General features: G+C 41.3%; 1 protein-coding gene across 3 annotated transcripts in view; it reads left to right on the forward strand.

The window, feature by feature from the left end:
- ABLIM3 (actin binding LIM protein family member 3) overlaps positions 1 to 21294 on the forward strand; it is a 159803-nt gene that overhangs the window by 80124 nt on the left and 58385 nt on the right. For all 3 annotated transcript variants that reach the window (XM_063292410.1, XM_063292407.1, XM_063292408.1), the window contains exons 3-5: positions 6546 to 6729; positions 14635 to 14747; positions 20418 to 20544. In XM_063292410.1, the coding sequence (XP_063148480.1) occupies positions 6546 to 6729; positions 14635 to 14747; positions 20418 to 20544 (424 nt within the window). The remainder of the gene's footprint in view (positions 1 to 6545; positions 6730 to 14634; positions 14748 to 20417; positions 20545 to 21294) is intronic.

A 21294-nucleotide genomic window follows, 5' to 3' on the forward strand; every position in this document is an offset into this window, starting at 1 on the left:
ATGATCAAAAAGAAAGATGGCAAGGACCTAACAGAAGAAGAAGAGATCAAGAAAAGGTGGCAAGAATATACGGAAGACCTGTATAGGAAGGATAACAATATCAGGGATAGCTTTGACGGTGTGGTCAGTGAGCTAGAGCCAGACATCCTGAAGAGTGTGGTTGAATGGGCCTTAAGAAGCATTGCTACTAACAAGGCAGCAGGAGATGACGGCATCCCAGCTGAACTGTTCAAAACCTTGCAAGATGATGCTATCAAGGTAATGCATGCTATATGCCAGCAAATTTGGAAAACACAAGAATGGCCATCAGACTGGAAAAAATCAACTTATATCCCCATACCAAAAAAGGGAAACACTGAAGAATGTTCAAACTATCGAACAGTGGCACTCATTTCACATGCCAGTAAGGTAATGCTCAAGATCCTGAAAGGATCCTGAAAGATAGACTTCAGCAATTCATGGAGCGAGAATTGCCAGATGTACAAGCTGGGTTTAGAAAAGGCAGAGGAACTAGGGACCAAATTGCCAATATCCGCTGGATAATGGAAAAAGCCAGGGAGTTTCAGAAAAACATCTATTTCTGTTTTATTGACTATTCTAAAGCCTTTGACTATGTGGACCATAACAAATGGTGGCAAGTTCTTAGCGGTATGGGGATACCAAGTCATCTTGTATGCCTCCTGAAGAATCTGTATAACGACCAAGTAGCAACAGTAAGAACAGACCACGGAACAACGGACTGGTTTAAGATTGGGAAAGGAGTGCAGCAGGGCTGTATACTCTCACCCTACCTATTCAACTTGTACGCAGAACACATCATGCGACATGCTGGGCTTGAGGAATCCAAGACTGGAGTTAAAATTGCTGGAAGAAACATTAACAATCTCAGATATGCAGATGATACCACTTTGATGGCTGAAAGAGAAGAGGAACTGAGGAGCCTTATGATGAAGGTGAAAGAAGAAAGTGCAAAAGCTGGCTTGCAGCTAAACCTCAAAAAAACCAAGATTATGGCAACCAGCTTGATTGATAACTGGCAAATAGAGGGAGAAAATGTAGAAGCAGTGAAAGACTTTGTATTTCTAGGTGCGAAGATTACTGCAGATGCTGACTGCAGTCAGGAAATCAGAAGACGCTTAATCCTTGGGAGAAGAGCAATGACAAATCTCGATAAAATAGTTAAGAGCAGAGACATCACACTGACAACAAAGGTCCGCATAGTTAAAGCAATGGTGTTCCCCGTAGTATCATATGGCTGCGAGAGCTGGACCATAAGGAAGGCTGAGAGAAGGAAGATCGATGCTTTTGAACTGTGGTGCTGGAGGAAAATTCTGAGAGTGCCTTGGACTGCAAGAAGATCAAACCAGTCCATCCTCCAGGAAATAAAGCCAGACTGCTCACTTGAGGGAATGATATTAAAGGCAAAACTGAAATACTTTGGCCACATAATGAGAAGACAGGACACCCTGGAGAAGATGCTGATGCTAGGGAGAGTGGAGGGCAAAAGGAAGAGGGGCTGACCAAGGGCAAGGTGGATGGATGATATTCTAGAGGTGACGGACTCGTCCCTGGGGGAGCTGGGGGTGTTGACGACCGACAGGAAGCTCTGGCGTGGGCTGGTCCATGGAGTCACGAAGAGTCGGAAGCGACTAAATGATTAAACAACAAACAGTTAGAAAATGCAATGCTAGCATTTTCCTAGATAGTATACTCAATGGGGGAAGTGAATGTCATTCACAGGGTCTTCCACTGCCAATTCAGTAAACAAGCCATAGTGAATGAAGAGATCAACAGAAGGTTTAAAACACCTAGAGGGCACATTCAGAATCTCTTATCATTGATCTTAATCATAACTATATCTGAGGATAGGGAGGATGCAGAAAGTCCTTAATGAAAGAAGTCCTCCTTATTACAGGGATATAGAATTATTATCACTGTTGTGGCATGATGTGGGCATAGTCATGCAATTAGCTAATGCGTGTTGACTAATCCATCCCAAAATCAGTCATCTGGAGTTGTGAGTTGTGAATGACTGAAACTTTCATTCAGAAAATCAATTATTTGCTATCTTTTTCTAAATAATAGGTTATAGCCCAGAGAATCTAACTAGTAAACTTTTCCTTCAACATTAAAGACCACCCCACGCACATACACTTAAACTCTTCCCTAACCTGCTTGTGGGGCAGCATTATCATCCTGCTTAGCAGCCTCCAGAGAGAAAGATGAACAGCAGATTTTAAAAAAAAGAATCAGCAGGACTTGTTGAAGGTGTATGAGTTCCTAGTCCATAATTCAGGCCAAGGGCAATATCTGGATTGATTCATTGGATTGCAGCCTGGGAAGCCTATACAAAACAACTTATCTTAGAGTATCAGCATAGTTTGTGCATAGGAAAAAAAAAATCCAGCAGATCTGGATGTTCTCATGTTCCTTAGACTCTGTTGGCCATGCTGGTTTTCATAACACCACAGGAAAAGCATGTGTTTCCAGCCCCCTGGAGTTTGGTGTTGATTATTCTGTTAGACGAAGACTTCAGCCTGTCTCCAGCTTCAAAAGGGACTTAGAACCACCAGGAGAGAACTTGGCAGCCGTCTTTATTTGCTTCCAAAGTAAAAGGAAATCCTTGTACCCTAATGGGAAATAAAGAGAAGGATGCTTGCTGTAATGAGGAAATGAATGAGAAAAAAACACATATATGAAGATTCTTGCAAAAAGTAAAAGTAAGAGAAAGATGTTGTATAATAGGTATGGAGAGAAAAAATAGTTGCAAAAATGTAGTAAAAAAGAAAACAAGGAGATAAAATTGAAAGAGGCAAAGAAAATGCAGAACTGTTTCATGGAATTAAAACATTATTTTGGAAGTGAATGATAAGGGTAAACAAAGATCATCCAGCAGAGTAAGTGGCATCAAAAATAAAAGTGATTAAATGATTTGGGATGAAAATGAAGTGAAGGAATACTGGAAGGAGTATTTTAGAGATACATATGAGAAGTATAGTTGTATGTCAAAGAGTGGTCCTGAAACAAATGCTATAAATGCTAGTGTCCAAGAAAAAAAAGATGAAAACAAAGACATAAATGCTGTGAAAATATTGAAAAATAATTCTGCAGGTGTAGCTGGGGTAATTGGAGAGGTAGTCCTCAGGTTACGATGGCAACTGGGACTGGGATTACCATCACTAAGCGAAGCGGTCATAAAATCTAATGTCACATGACCACATCGCTTAGCGATAGTAATCCCAGCAGTCCCAGTTGCTGTTGTAAACCCCAAGACATGCGTTCAGTGGGAACAGGTGGGAGTCCCAGGTAAAAAGTGTGAGGGTGCTGCAGGGGAGTGGGGGAGGCCAGTGCAGGCTGCACGTGAGGCGGGGGAGGGCTGGTTCAGACTACACACAGTCAGAGGCCGGGGGAGGGCCTGGGAGGGTTGGCACAGACCACATGTGAGGCGGGGGAGGGTTTGGGAGGGCTGGCACAGGCCATGTACTGGTGGGGTGGTAGTGCTGTGGATGGGAGAAAAAGCGGGAGTGACTTACTGGAGTGACTTGTGGCCTTCCCTGTTGGCTCCCCCATTGACTTTGCTTGTGGCAAGCCAGCAGGGAAGGTCGCACATGGCAACTATGTGACCATGGTTCCCTGTAACATTGTAATTGCGAGCCACAAACCTGAGCACCCAGACTGTGATCATGTGATCGTGGGGGTGCTGCAATGGCTGGAACTTCTGGGATCAGTCATTCATCCATTTTTTTCAGTGCTGCCATAACTTTGACCGGTCACTGAACAAATGGACATAAGCCAAGGGCTATCTGTATGGATGAGGTCTCATTATGGGTGGCTGCACACAACTTGTTTAGTGTTTGTGTGTGAAGACTGTATTGGTGCCTGATAATAGAAGGAATGCCATTACTGTTCTCTTATACAAAGAAAGCAGTAACAAAAGTGAATAGAAACATACAGGGAAATTTGTTTGTTTAGTATACCTGGAAGTTGTTTAACAAAATTCTAATCAAAAGGGCACGAAAGGGAAACAATGAGTAAAGTTTTGGATGTGTTGTATGGGATTATGCCAGATAGCAGGTGTCTGGACTAGTTTTTTGCTTCTTAGCAAAGGAAGAAGTGCATGAATACAGGAACGTTTATTGTACCTTTATTGATTTGGAAAACATGTCTGATAATGTGGAAGGAATGAAATGTGAAAAATGAAAGTATCTGCATGTAAGAGTGTACTTTTGCCTACTTTGTCATATGGAAGTCAGTGTTGGCTATGCCAGGATAAATGTAAAAAGTAAGTTGAATGCAGTGGGAATGGATAACTTAAGAAATGTGTGGCAAAACAAGAATGAATATGGATTGTATACCAAAGAAGTATACTGAGGTGTTTTGGTCAATGAGGATCAGATTGCAAAACATATATAAGAGATGAATGAATGGGTTGAGAAGAATGGGAAGACCGAGCAAGTTGTAGTTGGATGGAGCTGAAAAGATTCTTGAAAGGATATTGGTGAGAAATGTAAAGAATCAAAGGCAAGATAAAAAGCAGCATGTAGATGTGGGGTATAAATGAATTAACTGTATTTTTTTAAATTAAATTTAGCATTTGTCATGTTCCTGCTATTTCTTTATCTTGGTCCCATTCACCTTTTTAACCTTCTCTGCAAACCACACTTGAAAGACAAATGTAGCCTTCCCCACCAATCCAAAATTGTTCAGTAACTTACCCCAGCTGGGGTCTTCCAGATGTAATGTAAGTAAAATTCCCAAACTATGCTAGCTGGAAATTGGATGTACTGGAAAACGTAGGATGACAGTGGTCAGTTGCGGAAGGCTTGCCTGTGTGACTGCAGAATTGCAAAGCACTTCAAAATCGACTGCTCAGATCACCCGTCTTTCAGTGGGTCATGGCGATTGCATCTAGTAAATGAGCCATTTCTTCACTTGCATTGCCAGTTTGTTTCTCTCCCTTGCCTCGCTGGGGAACATTAGGGTGAGGTAGCTCAGTAGACAAGAACCCCACTCGGTATATTTCTCATTCCTTCTCATGCCAGCAATTGCCATCAAGGATCCAATACACCAGTGGCATCCTGGGAAGTAGGAAAGATGGCATTGGCCTAACTCAACTGCTGGCCCGAGCAGAGGTCAGGCTTTCCTCTGCCAGTCTACTCAGCTTCTCAACCTGCCTGTTTGTAGTCAATCAAGAGGGCACAGCCTGTTGCTGTCATGCACCAAGGCTCACAGACAATTCCCCAGAGCAGCAGCCAGGCTTTCTCTCAGCAGAAATCTCCCTCCACAACACCTCCCCAACCCTCAGCCTGCCTTATTTTCACTGTACCATGCCAGCAATGCAACAGTGGCATCTTAGAGGGCTGCCAGAAGTGCCCTGCCTTCCTAGAGGTTGTAAGGGGTAGGGGTGGGGGATGAGAAGATACTGCTTGTTAAAGGGCAGGGCTGAGTGGCAGAAGGAAGGAACTTCATCCTCACTATTCAAGAAAATGTTTCATTCAGGTGGCTTGGAGTCTGCATGACAGAGAAACTCAAAACTGGTTCAGGCACCTGTACAGTATCTTGTGGAGACCCGTGCGCCAGAGCACACTGAGCAATTCTATCACACCAGATGGACCTTTCACATCAGTACTGCCTGATGGCATTGCCCAATGCCAGTCATCCAGAGTGGGCAGTGAGGCTACCAAAGCAACCTTGTACCTCCATAATTATCCTGGGTGGCCTCCTGCCCAACCTGTTTTCTAAAGATTGTTTTGTACAGGGCTTTTCCCCTACACATAGGCACTCATTAGACACACCCTTACCTTAGGAAAGCATTGCATAATGTGATCCTGCACACACACACGGTGGCCGTTGACAACCACTGTAAATATGCATGTTGAAAAGTCAATAAACAAAAAGAGCAGAAAATATAATGCAGATAGCAAAGATGGAACTGACAGACGAGGAGGCAGAAAGTGGCTGAAGGCATGCTGGAACAGAGAAGCTTTCAAGCTTTTCAGTGTGTCGTCAGATAGAAGCCAAGGGGTTTCCTGTGGCAGGGCATCTTAAAGTTGCCAAGCTTGAGAAACACTGCTCTAGACACATTTAAGCCATTTCAATTTGCAAAATGAATGACCAAATACTGTGAATGGAGATTAGAAATGAACTGGAAGCCAGTGGCCTTGCATATAAGAATGAAGTCATCTTTTGACTGGCTGATGTGAATTCCTAAACATGGCTGGTACCCCTGTGTTTGGTCTTCCTAGAAGCTATGTGAAGGAACACCCAGCTCCTGTGTTTATTATAGGAAAAAGCAATGTGGCTGTTGCCAATAAAATTACTGTATAAAATGTGGAGCCATCCACCATGGCTATGAAGTGTGGACAGGGTTTAATTCCTAAACATCTTCCCTTTGACTGAGAAACATGGCTTTTGGCATGCACAGACGCCCCTACTCCATGATGGCACCTCAAGCAATGTCTGTTTTTTAAAGAGAAAGGTGCCTGTTTAGAGAGATGAAAGGACTGACTTTCTTTTAATCTCTGCATGTACTTTCCCCTTTGTAGTGTGTGGCTGTGACCTAGCTCAGTCTGGCTTCTTCTTTAAAAATGGGGAATACATCTGCACCCATGACTACCAGCAGCTCTATGGCACCCGCTGTGACAGCTGCCAAGACTTCATCACTGGAGAGGTTATCTCAGCCTTGGGCCGGACTTACCATCCCAAGTGCTTTGTGTGCAGCATGTGCAGGTGAGTCAACTCTCTTCCAGCAATGTGTGAACCCCTCAGTAGCTGACGATGGTGAGCAGAATCCCACTTGGGGACAGGTGCAGTACTAGGGTAAACCACAGATTGTGTTATATCCTTACTACAATCAATCTATATTGCCTCTGCATTTTATCAGGCACTGGGGAGGGGTGAGGTTGTCAAATCTGATTTCTCTAGTTTGGGAAAAGCATAATCTAGACTGGAATATCCTATCAGTTGACACCAAGGATTGATCCTAATCCAGCAGCTGCAGGAGAGGCTTGATCTCACCCCTCAGAACTTGCTCCTCAGTTGGCAAATCTTCTCTGGGAAGTGATTGCTGCCTAAATGCACTTTAGCCTTTTGTGCTCCTCTGGAATTCAACCCAACAGTTTTTGTTTCCTTTTCTTCTTTCTCTTTCTTGTTCTCCAAATAATCATTTATCTTGCACATAAGCATCTCACCTTTTAAGCGTTTGGTGAAAGAATTGTTGTGACCTAGCATGGTAATGAAAGATCTAGAAGAAGAAAAGCAAGCTCTAAAATTCAGTCCTGAGCTACAGTACATGCATTCTCCATTACTGCAAGAAGCACTTGCTTCTGGCCACCTGTGCTCTGCTGAATCTTGATATCAACCTCTTCTGCTTAGACTGAGTAAAAGGGAGATGCTCCTGGGCCCTATCTTGAAAAACCACTTTCTAAAACATGTGACGCTATCCAAAGCAGCAGTTTCACATGATATCCTCACTTAAACTGCCATCATAATCCTTCACCAGCAACGATACAGGAGAAGGCTCGGCTGAAGGATGAAGCAGAAGGTGGAAGAAACCCTGGACAGAGAACTCTATAAAGCATATAGATCTTTGAGAAGGGGAACTAATGGGCAGGAAATTCCATTCAGTACTACCGTTTTCCCAAATCTGATCCTGCGTCAGCAACAAAGGCTCAAATATAGCATTTGAATGTTGTTTTAAACCGGTCTGATACTTAAATATACAAACAGAAATGCAACTGGTAATTAAAAAGCAAAACAAAATAAATCACGATGGTGAAGGAGGGGAAATAGGATGAAAAGCTTCTGCTGTCCTGTCTTTCTCCCCTAGACTCCCCAGTCTAATTGTTGGTTTGTTTTTTAAATTCCCATTGCGAGTTAAATCTTTATTTTTTTTTTAAAAAAGTATTAGAAAGCATGAAGGCATGAAGGAGAGAACACGTAATGGCCCTTATCCTCAGTGGTGTCACAGATACAGCTCCATAGGTGCTCACAGTAGTTGTCTGATTGCGGCAGTCTTTACTGGCAATGGAGGCAGTTGCTAGGGAAGGGAGCACCAAACTGCAAACTGAGCGCTGAAAAAAAGGAGATTTCTGCACAGGCTGCTGGGAGGAAGTCTGCATCCTCGTAACAAAAGCTGTGGTATACATTTGTCATTTCTCTAAATGAAGAGAATCAAAAATAAAATGTATGTTCAGAATTTGCAGATGATAACTTCACAGGGAGAGAGCAAGATGGATATAATTATGCAGGAACTGGTTCCATGAGTTATGCTCATGGGGCATTAATGGGATGAAGAAGGTATGAAGCAAGTGTAGGGCTCATTTCGATTGTAGTGACAAATCTAATGATTAATTTGAGTTTCAGTGGATGTCTCTATAAGAGGAAGGGCGATTAGCACTCTCCCAAGGGAGTGGTGAAGCTGTTGTGACCTATGAATTATTCTAGGTCTCGGAAATCCTCTGTATGGACAGGTCTATTACTGTGTCTCTTTAATGCTTGGAATGTATTAGAGAAGCATTACAGTAGAATGAAGAAAGTGTGTCAGTGAGTGACAGGAAAAGATAGCCTTGAATAAACCCCAGTAGCTTTACGTGTCTATGCCTAAAACTGCTGCCATTACCCGTGCTGTGTTTTGCTAGAATCACTGGAGTTTCTTTGTCCTGGAATCTGTACTGCCCATTCTGTAGCAACCATAGCTGCCTTCTACTTAGTCTAAATGGCATTGTTAGTCCACCATCAATCACTAACCTTCAAGGTAGGATGATACCAGTGTGGGAAGTAAGCACATTATTGATGCTATCCATACCATTTGTTTCTTTCAAGCATTACCAGGAAATAGCTAGTAAACTAATCCCCAAGTTGGCCCAGTATTGTGTGGCAATAGCAGTAAACCACAATGTGGCGTAAGTACAGGCTAAAACGAATGCTGAGCAAGATAGAGAAACATGTACAAGTTGAATAAGGTGGATGTGTTGCTCAGATATAGATTTCCCGGATGACTGAGCAGATGTACACAGTTTGGCAAGTCTGACATTATAGCCTGTGGATCACCTTCCAAAAAGTTGTTTCTCCACGGCCCAGGCAAAAATATATGTTTCCACTGATTACCTGTTGTGGTGAGATAAAGGGGAAGAACTGGTGCCTAATGCTCAGGTTGTAGTTTATCTCGTTCTATTTGAACTCCTTTGCTTAAGGCTTTATGGGAGAGGGATCAGCACCTCCACCTAATAGAAACAGATCACCTGTTGGTTCCCAAGCTGTAAAACTGTCATTCAGTAAAGTCTTACCCTTGTTCTTTTGCATGAGAAATTAGTAAGTTGAAATAAATCCAGTCCTCCCAGTTCTGTGTTCAAGGTGTCTTTATACATATCCATACATCTAGAGCAGGGCTCCCCACACTCTTCAGCTCATCGACCCCTTCATGAAGTTTCAGATTGTTCATCAACCCCCAAACATTTATTATATGAAAATAATTTAATAAATACTACTTTAACTAAAAGTGCCACAAATAACAACAACAGCAACAACACCAACCCTTTGGATAGTCCCATCAACTCTTGGGGGTTGATATTGACCACTTTGGGGAACCCTCATCTAGAGGAAGCGTATGAATCCTTCTTTTCATTCTAGTGGAATGTCCTTTGCAGCCAGTTATATTCCCTCCTCTCCAGTTAATTTCTCCAATTACCTGTCCCTAAGGATGGGAGTAATCACTATGTATTTCTCAACACATACCTAAATGCATCTTTCCCTCCAATATAGTGAATTTAGAGTAGTTGATCTTCATTCAAAAATCTAGATTTTAATACTAACTCCATTTATCTTCATAGAGAGGGTAGTTAACCTCTTACTAGTGTTTAACCAATTTAAACTGAAGTATAGCTAAAGTGTGCTAATCAGTATTAATTGTTCCAAACAGATGTCTTCAAGAGTAATCTTATATTCTGGTGTTTCTTACGGTTTTTTGTAGGGTGCATGTAGCTTTTGTAGTATCTTCCTTGCTTAATCAAATGGAGGGAGAGAGCAGAATGCTATTGAAACAGGTATTTCTTAACCATGACAAGGCAAGCTTCTGTACTTACAGTCTACAGAAATAAGTTGATCATTCAGTCATGTACCTTTATTTCTCTATCTCCTGGCAGATATGTACACCTTTGTCTATGTGCACATGTGTTGCATTCCTGCCTATTTCATTTCTTGTATCTCCTTTTGCACACAGTACATGCATACCTTGAGTGCATGTAAACAACAACCATTGCTAGTTCTTGCAATATCTGTTTATCTGTTTGAAAAGTAAAATCTTTGCATTTTAAACTATACCACTGTCTGCATCAAATTATTTAATTGTCTGGTAGAGGTTTGCCAGTCCTATGACCATGATATTTGATGTCAAGCAATCAGTTCTGCAGGTTTCCCTAACTGTCATCATGTCTGTAATAAAGTCAGTCTTCTATCACAACTTAAAAAAAATGTTTTAAGAAAAGATTGGGATATGAAGAAAGCAATGAAACCATCAGGGTGTTGAAGGAAAACAGAGCAATCTCATAGCAGAATAAGGAGAAAGGAGGAAGGGAGACCAGCAGGTACTGAAATTGCAGAACTGCCTGCTCTCAAGAACATCCGCCTGTCCTTCTTTTTAAACACTGCCATCTTACTGGATTTAGTAAGTGTGCCTCTTCAGTGGCTGACCTTATGCTCTGGAGTGATCTCCCCACCTCCACCCCTCATACACTACAGGCTTGCTTTTAGAAAACTCTGCTTGCCTTTAGAAAAGCAGTGAAGACCTGGCTTTTTACCCAGGCGTGTGGATCCACTTGAGTGGAGTCCCCTTTTCATTGTTTTAATTGTTTTGTTTGGCTTGCTATTTTATATACTGGGTTATTTTTGAATGATTTGTTTTTTGCTAAAAGTTTATTCTTGTTGTACACTACCCAGAATCACATTGTTGGGTGGCCTTATAAATACCTGAAACAACCAAATAAACATCTGCATTGCATGAGATTTCAAATAAATTTCCAGGAAATCATGGGAGCTACAATTAGGACACACTCCATTAGAAATATGCCATTTGCTTACAGAGGGCCCTTCCCCACTGCTTAGTAGGTAAAGGTAAAGGTTTCCCTTGACATTAAGTCCAGTCGTATCCGACTCTAGGGGGCGGTGCTCATCTCCGTTTCAAAGCCGAAGAGCCGGCATTTGTCCGTAGACACTTCTGTGGTCATGTGGCCGGCATGGCTAAACGGAACGCCGTTACCTGCCCACCGAAGCGGTACCTATTAATCTACTCACATTTGCATGTTTTTGAACTGCTAGGTTGGCAGGAGCTGGGACTAGCAACGGGAGCTCGCCCTGTCACGCGGATTCGAACCGCCGACCTTCCGATTGGCAAGCTCGGCAGCTCAGCAGTTTAACCCGCAGTGCCACCGCGTCCCCGCTGCTTAGTAGAATCCACCATAACTCAGTAAAAAATCCATATTGACATGAAAATTGCTGTCCTGCTGCTAATCCCTATCATGTCTCGATTGCTTCTGTTCCCAGTACCAGCCTGTTGCCTGATTTCCCTCCAAGTTAATGTGTGACAAAGCCTAACAGAAGTTACATTCTTTGAGGCTATTTTTGAACAGTCTCGGAATAAGGGAAACAATACTGCACAGCTACGCATGACTTTGGCTTGTCTTACTCACAGGCTGGGACAAGATGAAAGCAATGTTATAGGGGTATGGCCAAAAAAAAAAAGATATTGCCAGGACATATTTTTGCTACATATTTTTGCTAGTGAAGAGGCCCAAACCTGCAGTGACCAGATGCTTTTGGGTTAAGACCTTTAATGGCTAAAGGAACATGAATATAAGCATATTAACTGTAGCACTGACTTTCTCTTAGTTACATGCATCCACTAGTTTTCATGCCAAGTCACTGTCCTCTATTCTAGAACCTACTAATCGTCCTAGCCTAATAGGTTCACTTTTAATGGACCAATCTTATATTATTCCTAATCACAAAAGAAAAGTAGTGCAGCATCTCATTCCCAGGTAACGTCAGGTGAAAGGCAATTCATGGAGATTTATCTTTGGTGAACATTAGCTTTAGGTGCATTTTAGATGAGAGGAAACCTTGGCTCCATTCATTCAGTTTAAACCAAGGGATAGACAATGTAGAGTGTCACCCCTATGGGTTCTTCTGACCCCCAAGTCTTTCAGCAGCTTTCATGACCATAAGTCTTTCTGGGTCACATGTATGCGTTGAGGCTTAAAAGGCATGAGGATCCAGGATGAGTGGTCCCAGAAGGTGGTGCTAAGGGTCAGTTCGTGTAATACCTTTATTGCAGCCACTGCACTGATCTAGTTTCCATGCCTAATTGAAAGAGCTGGTTTTCATCCTTAAAAGCTCTGTGACTTAGGTTTGGGATAGCTCAAGGAATGGGACCAGTGCCATTGCTTTATGGCTGGCACTGGAGGTGCTTCTGCTTAGTTTGCTACCAAGGACAATTAGGCTAGTAAGTAAAAAAAGACAGGATTTCTTCCATAGTGCTCCTGTGCATGTGGAATCAGTTGTCACCTGGTTTTTTTCACATAAACCCCACTTTAGCAGGCATTTGGGAGTGTGTTGAAGGTCCACCTAATTTTTCTCCTGAGTTGATTTTATCTTCAGAGACTTTGAAGTCATTCCATTCATTTATTATGACTTTATATGCTGTCAACTACTAAATCTCGTTTTGTGTTCTCCAGCCCACATGTTTGTTTACAACCTTTTGGTGCTCATTTGTTTTATTTATTTTTGTTCTATTATTGTGTTGGATGTTTAAGTCATCTTGAGAGAGTTGTACCCATGAAGCATGCGTAGGCAAGATGTTCTTTTCCCTGACCCAAAGCTATTTGTAGCAATGAAGACAGATTAGGAATAATATTTTGAACTCAGCATATCTACCCTCAGCATGGGCCCTGCCACAAAAGACATGCCAGGATGGGAAGGTCTAAACCTTCCTCCTCTGCATGCTGAATTATTATAGGCTATGTATCAGTTTAATTAGAGAAAGTTTGTATGCAGGAAAGAGCCTCCTCATGCTTTGCCTGTCCCATCTAAGCCATGCTCTCAGCTCTCCAGGACACAGTTGTTTGACCAGCAGTGAAATGATTATATGCCAAACAAGAGGGTGAGAAGGAGAGATCTTACCACATATCCCTCCCCCAGCAGCAAATGCAGAAACAATGGAAGCATGGGGAAGAACTGTGGGAACACTGCAGGGCCACACAAGGGGTTCCTAGTGGGGTTGGTTGCTTGTAATGCTTTAAAGATAACATGAGCTGAATGGTGGTAACCAAGTCAACAATGGTTGTTTTTGAAAATCTAAGCAGGGTTAAATCAAATTAGTGTTGAGGTGACCGATCATTAGGAAATATCTGTAGGTTAGACTGGGAAGTCAAAAGGCCATCCTGCAACAAGAAGCTCTTTCCATATTGTTGCCAAGAAAACTACTGTACATGTCCATGAAGCCAGCAGCAACTGAGACTTTATCTCAGTGTTTTAAAAGTAAATAACAACTGGACTGAATTCCTCCATTCAAACACTCCTGAAAAATCATTTCTCAGCAGTAAAAGTGCAGGGGAACATTACTGCTTCAGGAAATGTAGATACATTACTCTCCTTTCAGCAAGATGGCCAAGGTTTCTCCTGAGATATGCAGAAAGTTTTGAATCAAACTGTTTCAAATTCAGAACAAAACCTTTTCAGTGCCCCATTTCAAGCATGAAACAGCTATTCTGAATGCAAAACGGGTGGTTTTGAATATTTTTGGAAGACACTCAAGCTCAAAACAGTGCTGTGCGTTTATCCTCATCTAAAGTAAAAACAAAAGTCTACCCTCCCCTTTTATGAAACAATACAAAACAAAACACTAAAGCACAAATCATTAAATTTGGCCCAGGTTTAAAAAGTCCATTCTCTGAATTGGTGTAGGCATTTTATGTTTTTTACTCTTCAGTATACTTTTGGAATGATTGCCTGCCTGTTTAACTAGGTTTTTTTTTTTGGAGGCTTCCCAGCTGGTTCATCCTTATGGTAAAAGGAAAAAACCTCTTACTTCATAGTGACTTTCAGACTCTTTTCAAGAGGTGGTTCTAGCTGCACTGATTAGCGAATTCAAAGATAGCTCCTGGGCCAGTGAGAATTACTTTAAACATTATTTTTCCTTTAGAAACAGGATGGGCAAGTTCCCTGAGATCCTTGTTTGGCAACATCATGTCAAAAGTGTCACCTTTCATCTGCCATGTCTTTGCTTATACAGTAGCTAAGGTAGTCAGCAAGTAATTAATTCTGTGGCTTGCATAAACTGCTTTTCTCAACTCATCCAGAATTAACCAAGAGTGAAAATTTTCCAAATTTGAGTCATCATAATGCACAAAAATAACAGAGGACAATTGAGTTGTCAACAAATTTTCCCAAGCAAGCAAGCTTCCTATACTTCATTTTTTCCCATAAACATTAAATTCCAAACTTCATTAATAGGCTCTTTAGAATATATCATACATGAACCATAACAGTTGACTCAGTGTAATAATTTTGCAAACTAGTAGTTTCACACTGGTAATTAATCTGTGCATTTCTGACCGCCTTGCTTATTTTTCTTTGTTTCAGGAAGCCGTTTCCTATTGGAGATAAAGTAACGTTCAGTGGCAAGGACTGTGTTTGCCAGACTTGTTCCCATTCACTGATTAGCAACAAACCTATCAAGATTCATGGACCAAGCCGTAAGTCAGGTTGATTCCTCTTCTTTATGCAGCGTGCAGAGAAGATTGAGGAAAGGAAATACTGTGAAAACTATGATGGTACCAGAGGTCATCTAGCAACTTAGAATTTATGCCATTTTATGCAATCTAGTAGGATTTTTTCCCTCAACTAATTTTAGGTTATAGAATTAGGATTATAGAATTTGTTGTGCACATGAACCAAAATTTTAAAAAGGACCCAGTGTAAAGTATAACAATAGCTGGTTCAAATTTCTAAGACTTTTTGAAAGAACACATCTCAAAGAATTCTTTTCCTAGTTCAAGCTATGTGGGATTCTTGAGAGGAAAAAAATTCAGAATATCTTATAGATGGTGATGATGATCATCATCATCATCATCACTATCACCATTAATTCAAACTATTTCTCTACCACTTTGAATTATAGAAAATCTGAAAGTAGTTTACAATACCCATAGTCATTAAATTATTCCAGGTTAAAACAAAGTAAAAAGATGATGATGATGATGATGATGATGATGATTTTAAAAATCAGAATAAATAAAATACACAAATGTGATCATGTATCCGTGCTGGCCAAAGGCTGCATTTGACTTTTTTTTTTGGGTGGGTGAGAGAGGTCAAGACCACAATGTGGAAACAATCATACCATATTTGTGGGTGTGGTGGGGCTGAGTTTGTTATGCCTTCTTTAGTGCTTATAGTACAGTTTTCATATATTTCCCACCTGAAAATGGGAGGAAATTGTGCTTCCAATCAGAGGGGACTCTAAGGGCCACACAAAGATGATTTGGAGATACAGCTTGCCTATGTTTTACATTAACGATAGCTTCATACTTTTTATTCTTTGGGTTATGCTGAACTTCTGATGGACGTGCACATACTGGAAAACTCAAAGTGCTAGAGAAGTGACTTCTAGTAATGCCTTGGTAAAGCCTTTTACCTTGATGGAAGTGCCTACACTTGGAGTTGTCCAAGTGGTACAGCTGCTATTTGTTTCTCTCTTGTTGACCTATCTTAGACTGAAGCACAGATGAGTTTATGAAAAGTCCATGACCCACAAGGCATTTAGTTCCCTGGCAGGACACAGCCTTTCATACCCCTTCCCACTACTGCACACCTCAGGTTTCTCTGTGAAAGGTTGTGGGCTCCCTATGTGGAAAAGGACCCCTTTGCTTTCTCTCTGTTCAGAATTCTTTCATCATTCAAGCCCTGAATCAAGCATGTCCCTCCCCAACTCCCAGTTGCAAGAACTGAGTGTGGGAGAGACATTCCTTGCTTGTGGCTTGTTAGATCATACTGAGATCAGTGGCTGGAAAAGGACCCAGAAGCAAAAGCCATCTTCAGGCTACTTGGTGGCATCTATGCCCAACAGACCTGAAAAGCTGTTGCTTACTGAACATATAAACAGGGGGCTCTTTTAAAAGCCTTGTAATGAGCAATCTCTACTGGGCTGCCAACCAGCTGGATGCAATTGCACTGCAAGCTGTGTGATCTCAGAGTGGAGGCAATAGATGTTGCTGTCTCCTTAGAGGCATTGATTACCAAGAGAAGAATGGCACAGTACTCCTTGCTACAGTCACAAAACAGTACTTCCCTGTGACAGCTTGCTCTTGGCAGAGCTGTTCGAAGCTGCCAGACAAGAACACAGTGGCCACAATTCAACAGGAGAATTAAGAGGACATAAGCCTGTTGATTTCAGTTGCTGGTACATGCAGAAGTCTCAGCTAGACTGTGGCCTATATGGGTTGAGCTAGTAAAAGTCAAATTCCTATCTTTGTTTGTACTGAAACATGATATTTGTACTGTAGCTGCATTTGGAAAAGGTAGTTTCTTTTCTGCTCCTATTTTCAATCTTTAAAATGCTGTCATAGTGCAGGAGAATCAAAAAGCCAAAGTCAACAAGAATTCCACAGTGTTGTCTCACCCTTTTTCCAGGAAAAACGGGTGGAGGTACTGTATTTCTGTTCCCAGATCAGCTGAATTGAGCTAAAGAAGAAGCTGTCCAAGATAGGCTTGCTTTGCTTTTAAAATTTGCATGGAATGCAGATGTTCCATAGGGACCACAAAGGGGACTGGGTCTTGGAATTCCACCGATCTGCAGCCATTAAAATAATAGAAAGTGGAAATGTGTACTCAAACACCGAGCCCCCTCTCCTCATTAGTTTCTGTATTTGTAGCACCTCCAGATAATGACTGCACTGTGTTATTGTGCTTTACTATTTTGATATAAAGGATGCCTCATTAAACCAACCAATGCCACATAAGGTAAGAATCTTAAATGTCATTCTTACCTACCCTTTGGTTCAACATTTGTCCCTGTAATGAACTTTTTTTGGAACAAGGAAGGTGGCAGTTCTCCTTTCAGGTCCAAATGCTTCAAAGTTTCTGCTCATGGATAAGATGTTGTGGCTTCTTGAGTTGGTTTCTGATCATGGCATTACGGTTAGAAATACATGTGTTGGATCTACAAATGCCATTGACAAGATGCTTCTTCAAAACAGATGGGGACTATGTACAAAGGATAAGAGTTCACACAGGTTGGTGCATAAGGGATTTCTGGTGTCCCATGTTAACTAGCAAAAGGCGGATATCCCTGGGATTCTTTTTGCATCAAAATGTCTTTGTCTCACCCTGCTCCTATTGGTGTGATATTAGTAAAATCAGGGTGCTATTTAATACTAGGCATTGGACAAATGAAAACCCATTAAGCTGCTAAGCTACTTTTAAGCTAGCTAATACTTTTTCTATAATATAGGATGGAAGTATGAATAGATACAACTATCAAAGTAGATTTTGCTTGGTTCCTTTTTTCCTTTCTACACTTTTATTCTGTCCCACTTCTCTGTTTCTTCAAAAGTCTGCACAAACATGTGGATGCATATTCATGTATAGTTCTACTAATCCACACAGCTTTGTACCCATTTTTCTTGGTATATGCCATTTGTGCACATTTCATAACATCTGATGCAAGAGACCACCCCTGGTTTAATACGTTTTATGTATACCTTGCTGTATGCATTATTGCCCTTATTTTGAGTTGCAAATTATGTTATAAAATACTGAGAAGTATAATTATGTTCAGGATAATTTAGAGGTTCCAAAAGTATGAACTAGATAAGCTGGCATTAAAATGTGACAGCTTAAAGTGACCCTGCATACCTACATGAGAGGGAAGAAGAATATCCAGATCTCAAAGAGCGGAGGCCTTTTGCTGCACCCAACCAGTCAGCCCAGCTATTCTTGCAAATGAAAATTCAGAAACAAGCCACAATGAATTGAGCTGCGTAGGACAAATCTGCTGGATCAGCACAAAAAAGGGCTCATCTTTTCCTCCCAACTTAGTTTCCAGGAACCTGTTAAGAAACCCCTGAGGAAAAAAAAAAACAATGCAAGACCACAATATCTTTTTGCCTCCCCCTGCCCCCCTCACTGTTCCTCCTCATTCTCTTCAGCACTGTCAGGTCACATGAAGCCTACATCTTCCTTTGAAATTCACTGCTCACCTTAGCTGTTCAGTTCAGGTTACAAAAAGGCTCTATAGATAATTCATAACTACGGGATATAACGTGCAAAGAACAGCATCTCCCCAATGTTTTTTCTGCGTTAGCTCTTGCTGTCTCCGTATCTCCATGGGTGAGTTCAGTGACAACTAGCTGTAATTTTGGAAGGCAAGGCAGGAAGAGAACCTTGTTAGGATGCAAGATTCTGAGATTAAAGTATTGCTTGATACTCATGTACAGCAAAGATTCCCTGAAGCTACCCTAGCAGTGGAATCCACTGTCAGGACAAGTGGCAAACCAGCAATTGTGTTGACAGGTGAGCAATATGAGAGAAGAGCGATCAGAGGAGATTGTCAGTCTACTTTGCATTTTTAAACAACCCCTCCAGCACTTAGAGGTGTGTCAGGTGAAAATGCAGCGGCAGTCAGAATTACTTTATTAAATACCTTTGGCAACAGCTTATCCCTAGCATATATGGGTGAGATTTTCCACAGCTATTGACCACTCCAATGAGCATCCTACATATCAGAGTGACTCCTTGACAATCTAGTGGATTTTTGATGCTGAGGAGACAGAATGGAAGAGCCAGTCACAGCAGAGACCGCCACCCCTTTCAGGCCCATGTGCTTCCTGCTACTGAACTGAACAGCAGCAAAGGAAATGTGAAAGGAAGGAAGAGGGATAAATACACAGGCATGCACCAAGTCTGGCTGGGATAGACAGAAGTTAGGAAACAGCTTTTACTACACTGGCTTAAATCCAAAAATCTCCTTCTAGTCTACATTTTCTAAAACAGAGGGAGCCTTCCAGAAATATTTAACCCATGTATTCCTCCCCACCCCCACCCCACCATTCTTGATGTAAATAGTTCAACATGGTATGACCATTAAACAAAGTGGTCTATAATACCCTTACACTCTAGTATTTGGTCAGCATTCGATACATGCCAGGTTCTCCTTGAGTCTTGGTTAGATGTTGTGGGTTTCTTTTCTTTTCTTTTCTTTTCACCAGAGCAAACATACACCTGCAATATCCTATCTAAATTGGTTCAAGCAGCAGGATCAAGATTAAAATGACAATCTGTAATTCTCCAGGAAAGGAAGATGACAACAGCTGACTCAAATGCTTTGGGGGGGCTTTGTGTGTGTTAACATAATTTATACTTGCCAACAGTCAAATACACAAAAACAGATTCCATAAACATAAACTGAAACAGAAAGTCACTCAGCTCAGTATAAAACAGTGGAATATCTGCATCCTGCAATTAGAATTATTCAGGATAATTGAATCTTTTCGTTTGAAAGAGGTAAATATCTTTCATACTGAAACCATTTTGTGCATTTTTATCTGAAATAGATGGGGGGGTATATCAATAATATCAATAATATTCAATAAATTATTTATTTTATTCAATTGATATAGCCACCCATCTTGCCAAGGTAGCTCTTCACTTTTTATTAACTTTTCTGTTAACTTCCCTTAGATAAGGTCTGAACAAGAATCTACATGTGTAAATAGTTTCCAAGACTGTCAATATTATGACTCATCATGTAGATACAGTATTGAACATTTCAAATATTCCACTAGGCTTATACACTCTGATAGCAATACTGCTGATGCTGCTGTAAGCAGCTGCTTTATAAACAGGGTTATAAAGTAGTGTTTGGTGTTACAGTGATTTAGCAATAAATCCAAAATCATACCCAGAATAAGGATACCCAGGAGGAGCATTCACATGGCTTTTTAAAATGCCCATATCTGACTTCCCCAACCTGATGGTCTCTAGTTGAGATCACACCTGTCAACCTTCCTAGCCAGTATGGCCAATCACAATGGGAAGGGGGGCTGGTCCATCCTGTGGACACCTCAATCTTGGATAGTTGTCTATCTGTAGGGAAAATCATGCAACTGAGGTTCTCCAGATTGACTCTTATGCAAAGTAGAGGTCCTTTCCTACTAGACATCTCGAGATAGTCCTGTGTATAACATAAGTCATTCTGAACATTTGAACCCTTTGCTTAATGTCTGTCATTCATGTTGTTGTTCTTTATGGCTCCAGAAGGCATGCCATTTGTAGACACTGTTCTCTTCCATACAGATATTAAATCTATTTGGGGTGCTCCTACTTCTGCTGTGTGATTAGTTCTCTGTGTTTCCTTTGTACCCTAGAATGTGCAGGTTGCAAAGAGGAGATCAAGCAAGGTCAGTCCCTCCTGGCCTTAGAAAAACAGTGGCATGTCAGCTGCTTCAAGTGCCAAACCTGTGGAATCATCCTGACCGGAGAATACATTAGCAAGTGCGTGTTTCCACCTCTTCCTGATGCACATTTCAGCTGCATAAGCTGGATGGGTGGGGATTCCTTCAAAGCTAAGCACTGGATGGTATTCTTGAAGAATTCTGGGCTGCTTTATCTGGGAATCTAGTACTGACTTTGCACATTAGAAGCAAGAGAGAAAGAGGAAGCAAAACAGATTTGTACTTTGTCTTTTTACCATTCTTGACTAATGCACAAAGAAGAGAGATGTGGATATCTTCCTGTAGCAGAATCCAAGAATTTCATGTACAACTGGAATGTGTGCATTTCAGTGCATACAATGGATCACCTTTCACTCCTGGAGGAAGCAAGAGTCACTTGTGCTTCCTTTGACCCCACTTTTATGGACTTACTGTAAGGGAATATAGCTGCAGTCTTCTGAGGCCCCTTGCTCCGTGAGGAGGAGAGTTTTTTGAAGTGATTTTCTAGTTTTTGTAAAATCAGTACTCTTTCCAGTTGCTCAGTAAGAATTCAAAAAGTGTTTTCAATTTCCACTCTTTGGGCAGTTACACATGAAGATCCTAGGATGATTGCAAGTACCTGGGCTCCTGGAATCATAAATTGGTCTACTTATGTATTTATTTGTTGTTTGCTAATCCAATCAAGTATCATATAGTCCAGTCCCCACTAATTCAGGAATTAGTCCTGATCCATTTACTACAGCATCCAACCATTCTATTTGCTATATCCTAAATAGCACTGGCATATTAATTAATTCTTAGTAAACATTAT

This window comes from Candoia aspera, chromosome 2 (genome assembly GCF_035149785.1).
Source record: "Candoia aspera isolate rCanAsp1 chromosome 2, rCanAsp1.hap2, whole genome shotgun sequence".
NCBI lineage: Eukaryota > Metazoa > Chordata > Lepidosauria > Squamata > Boidae > Candoia > Candoia aspera.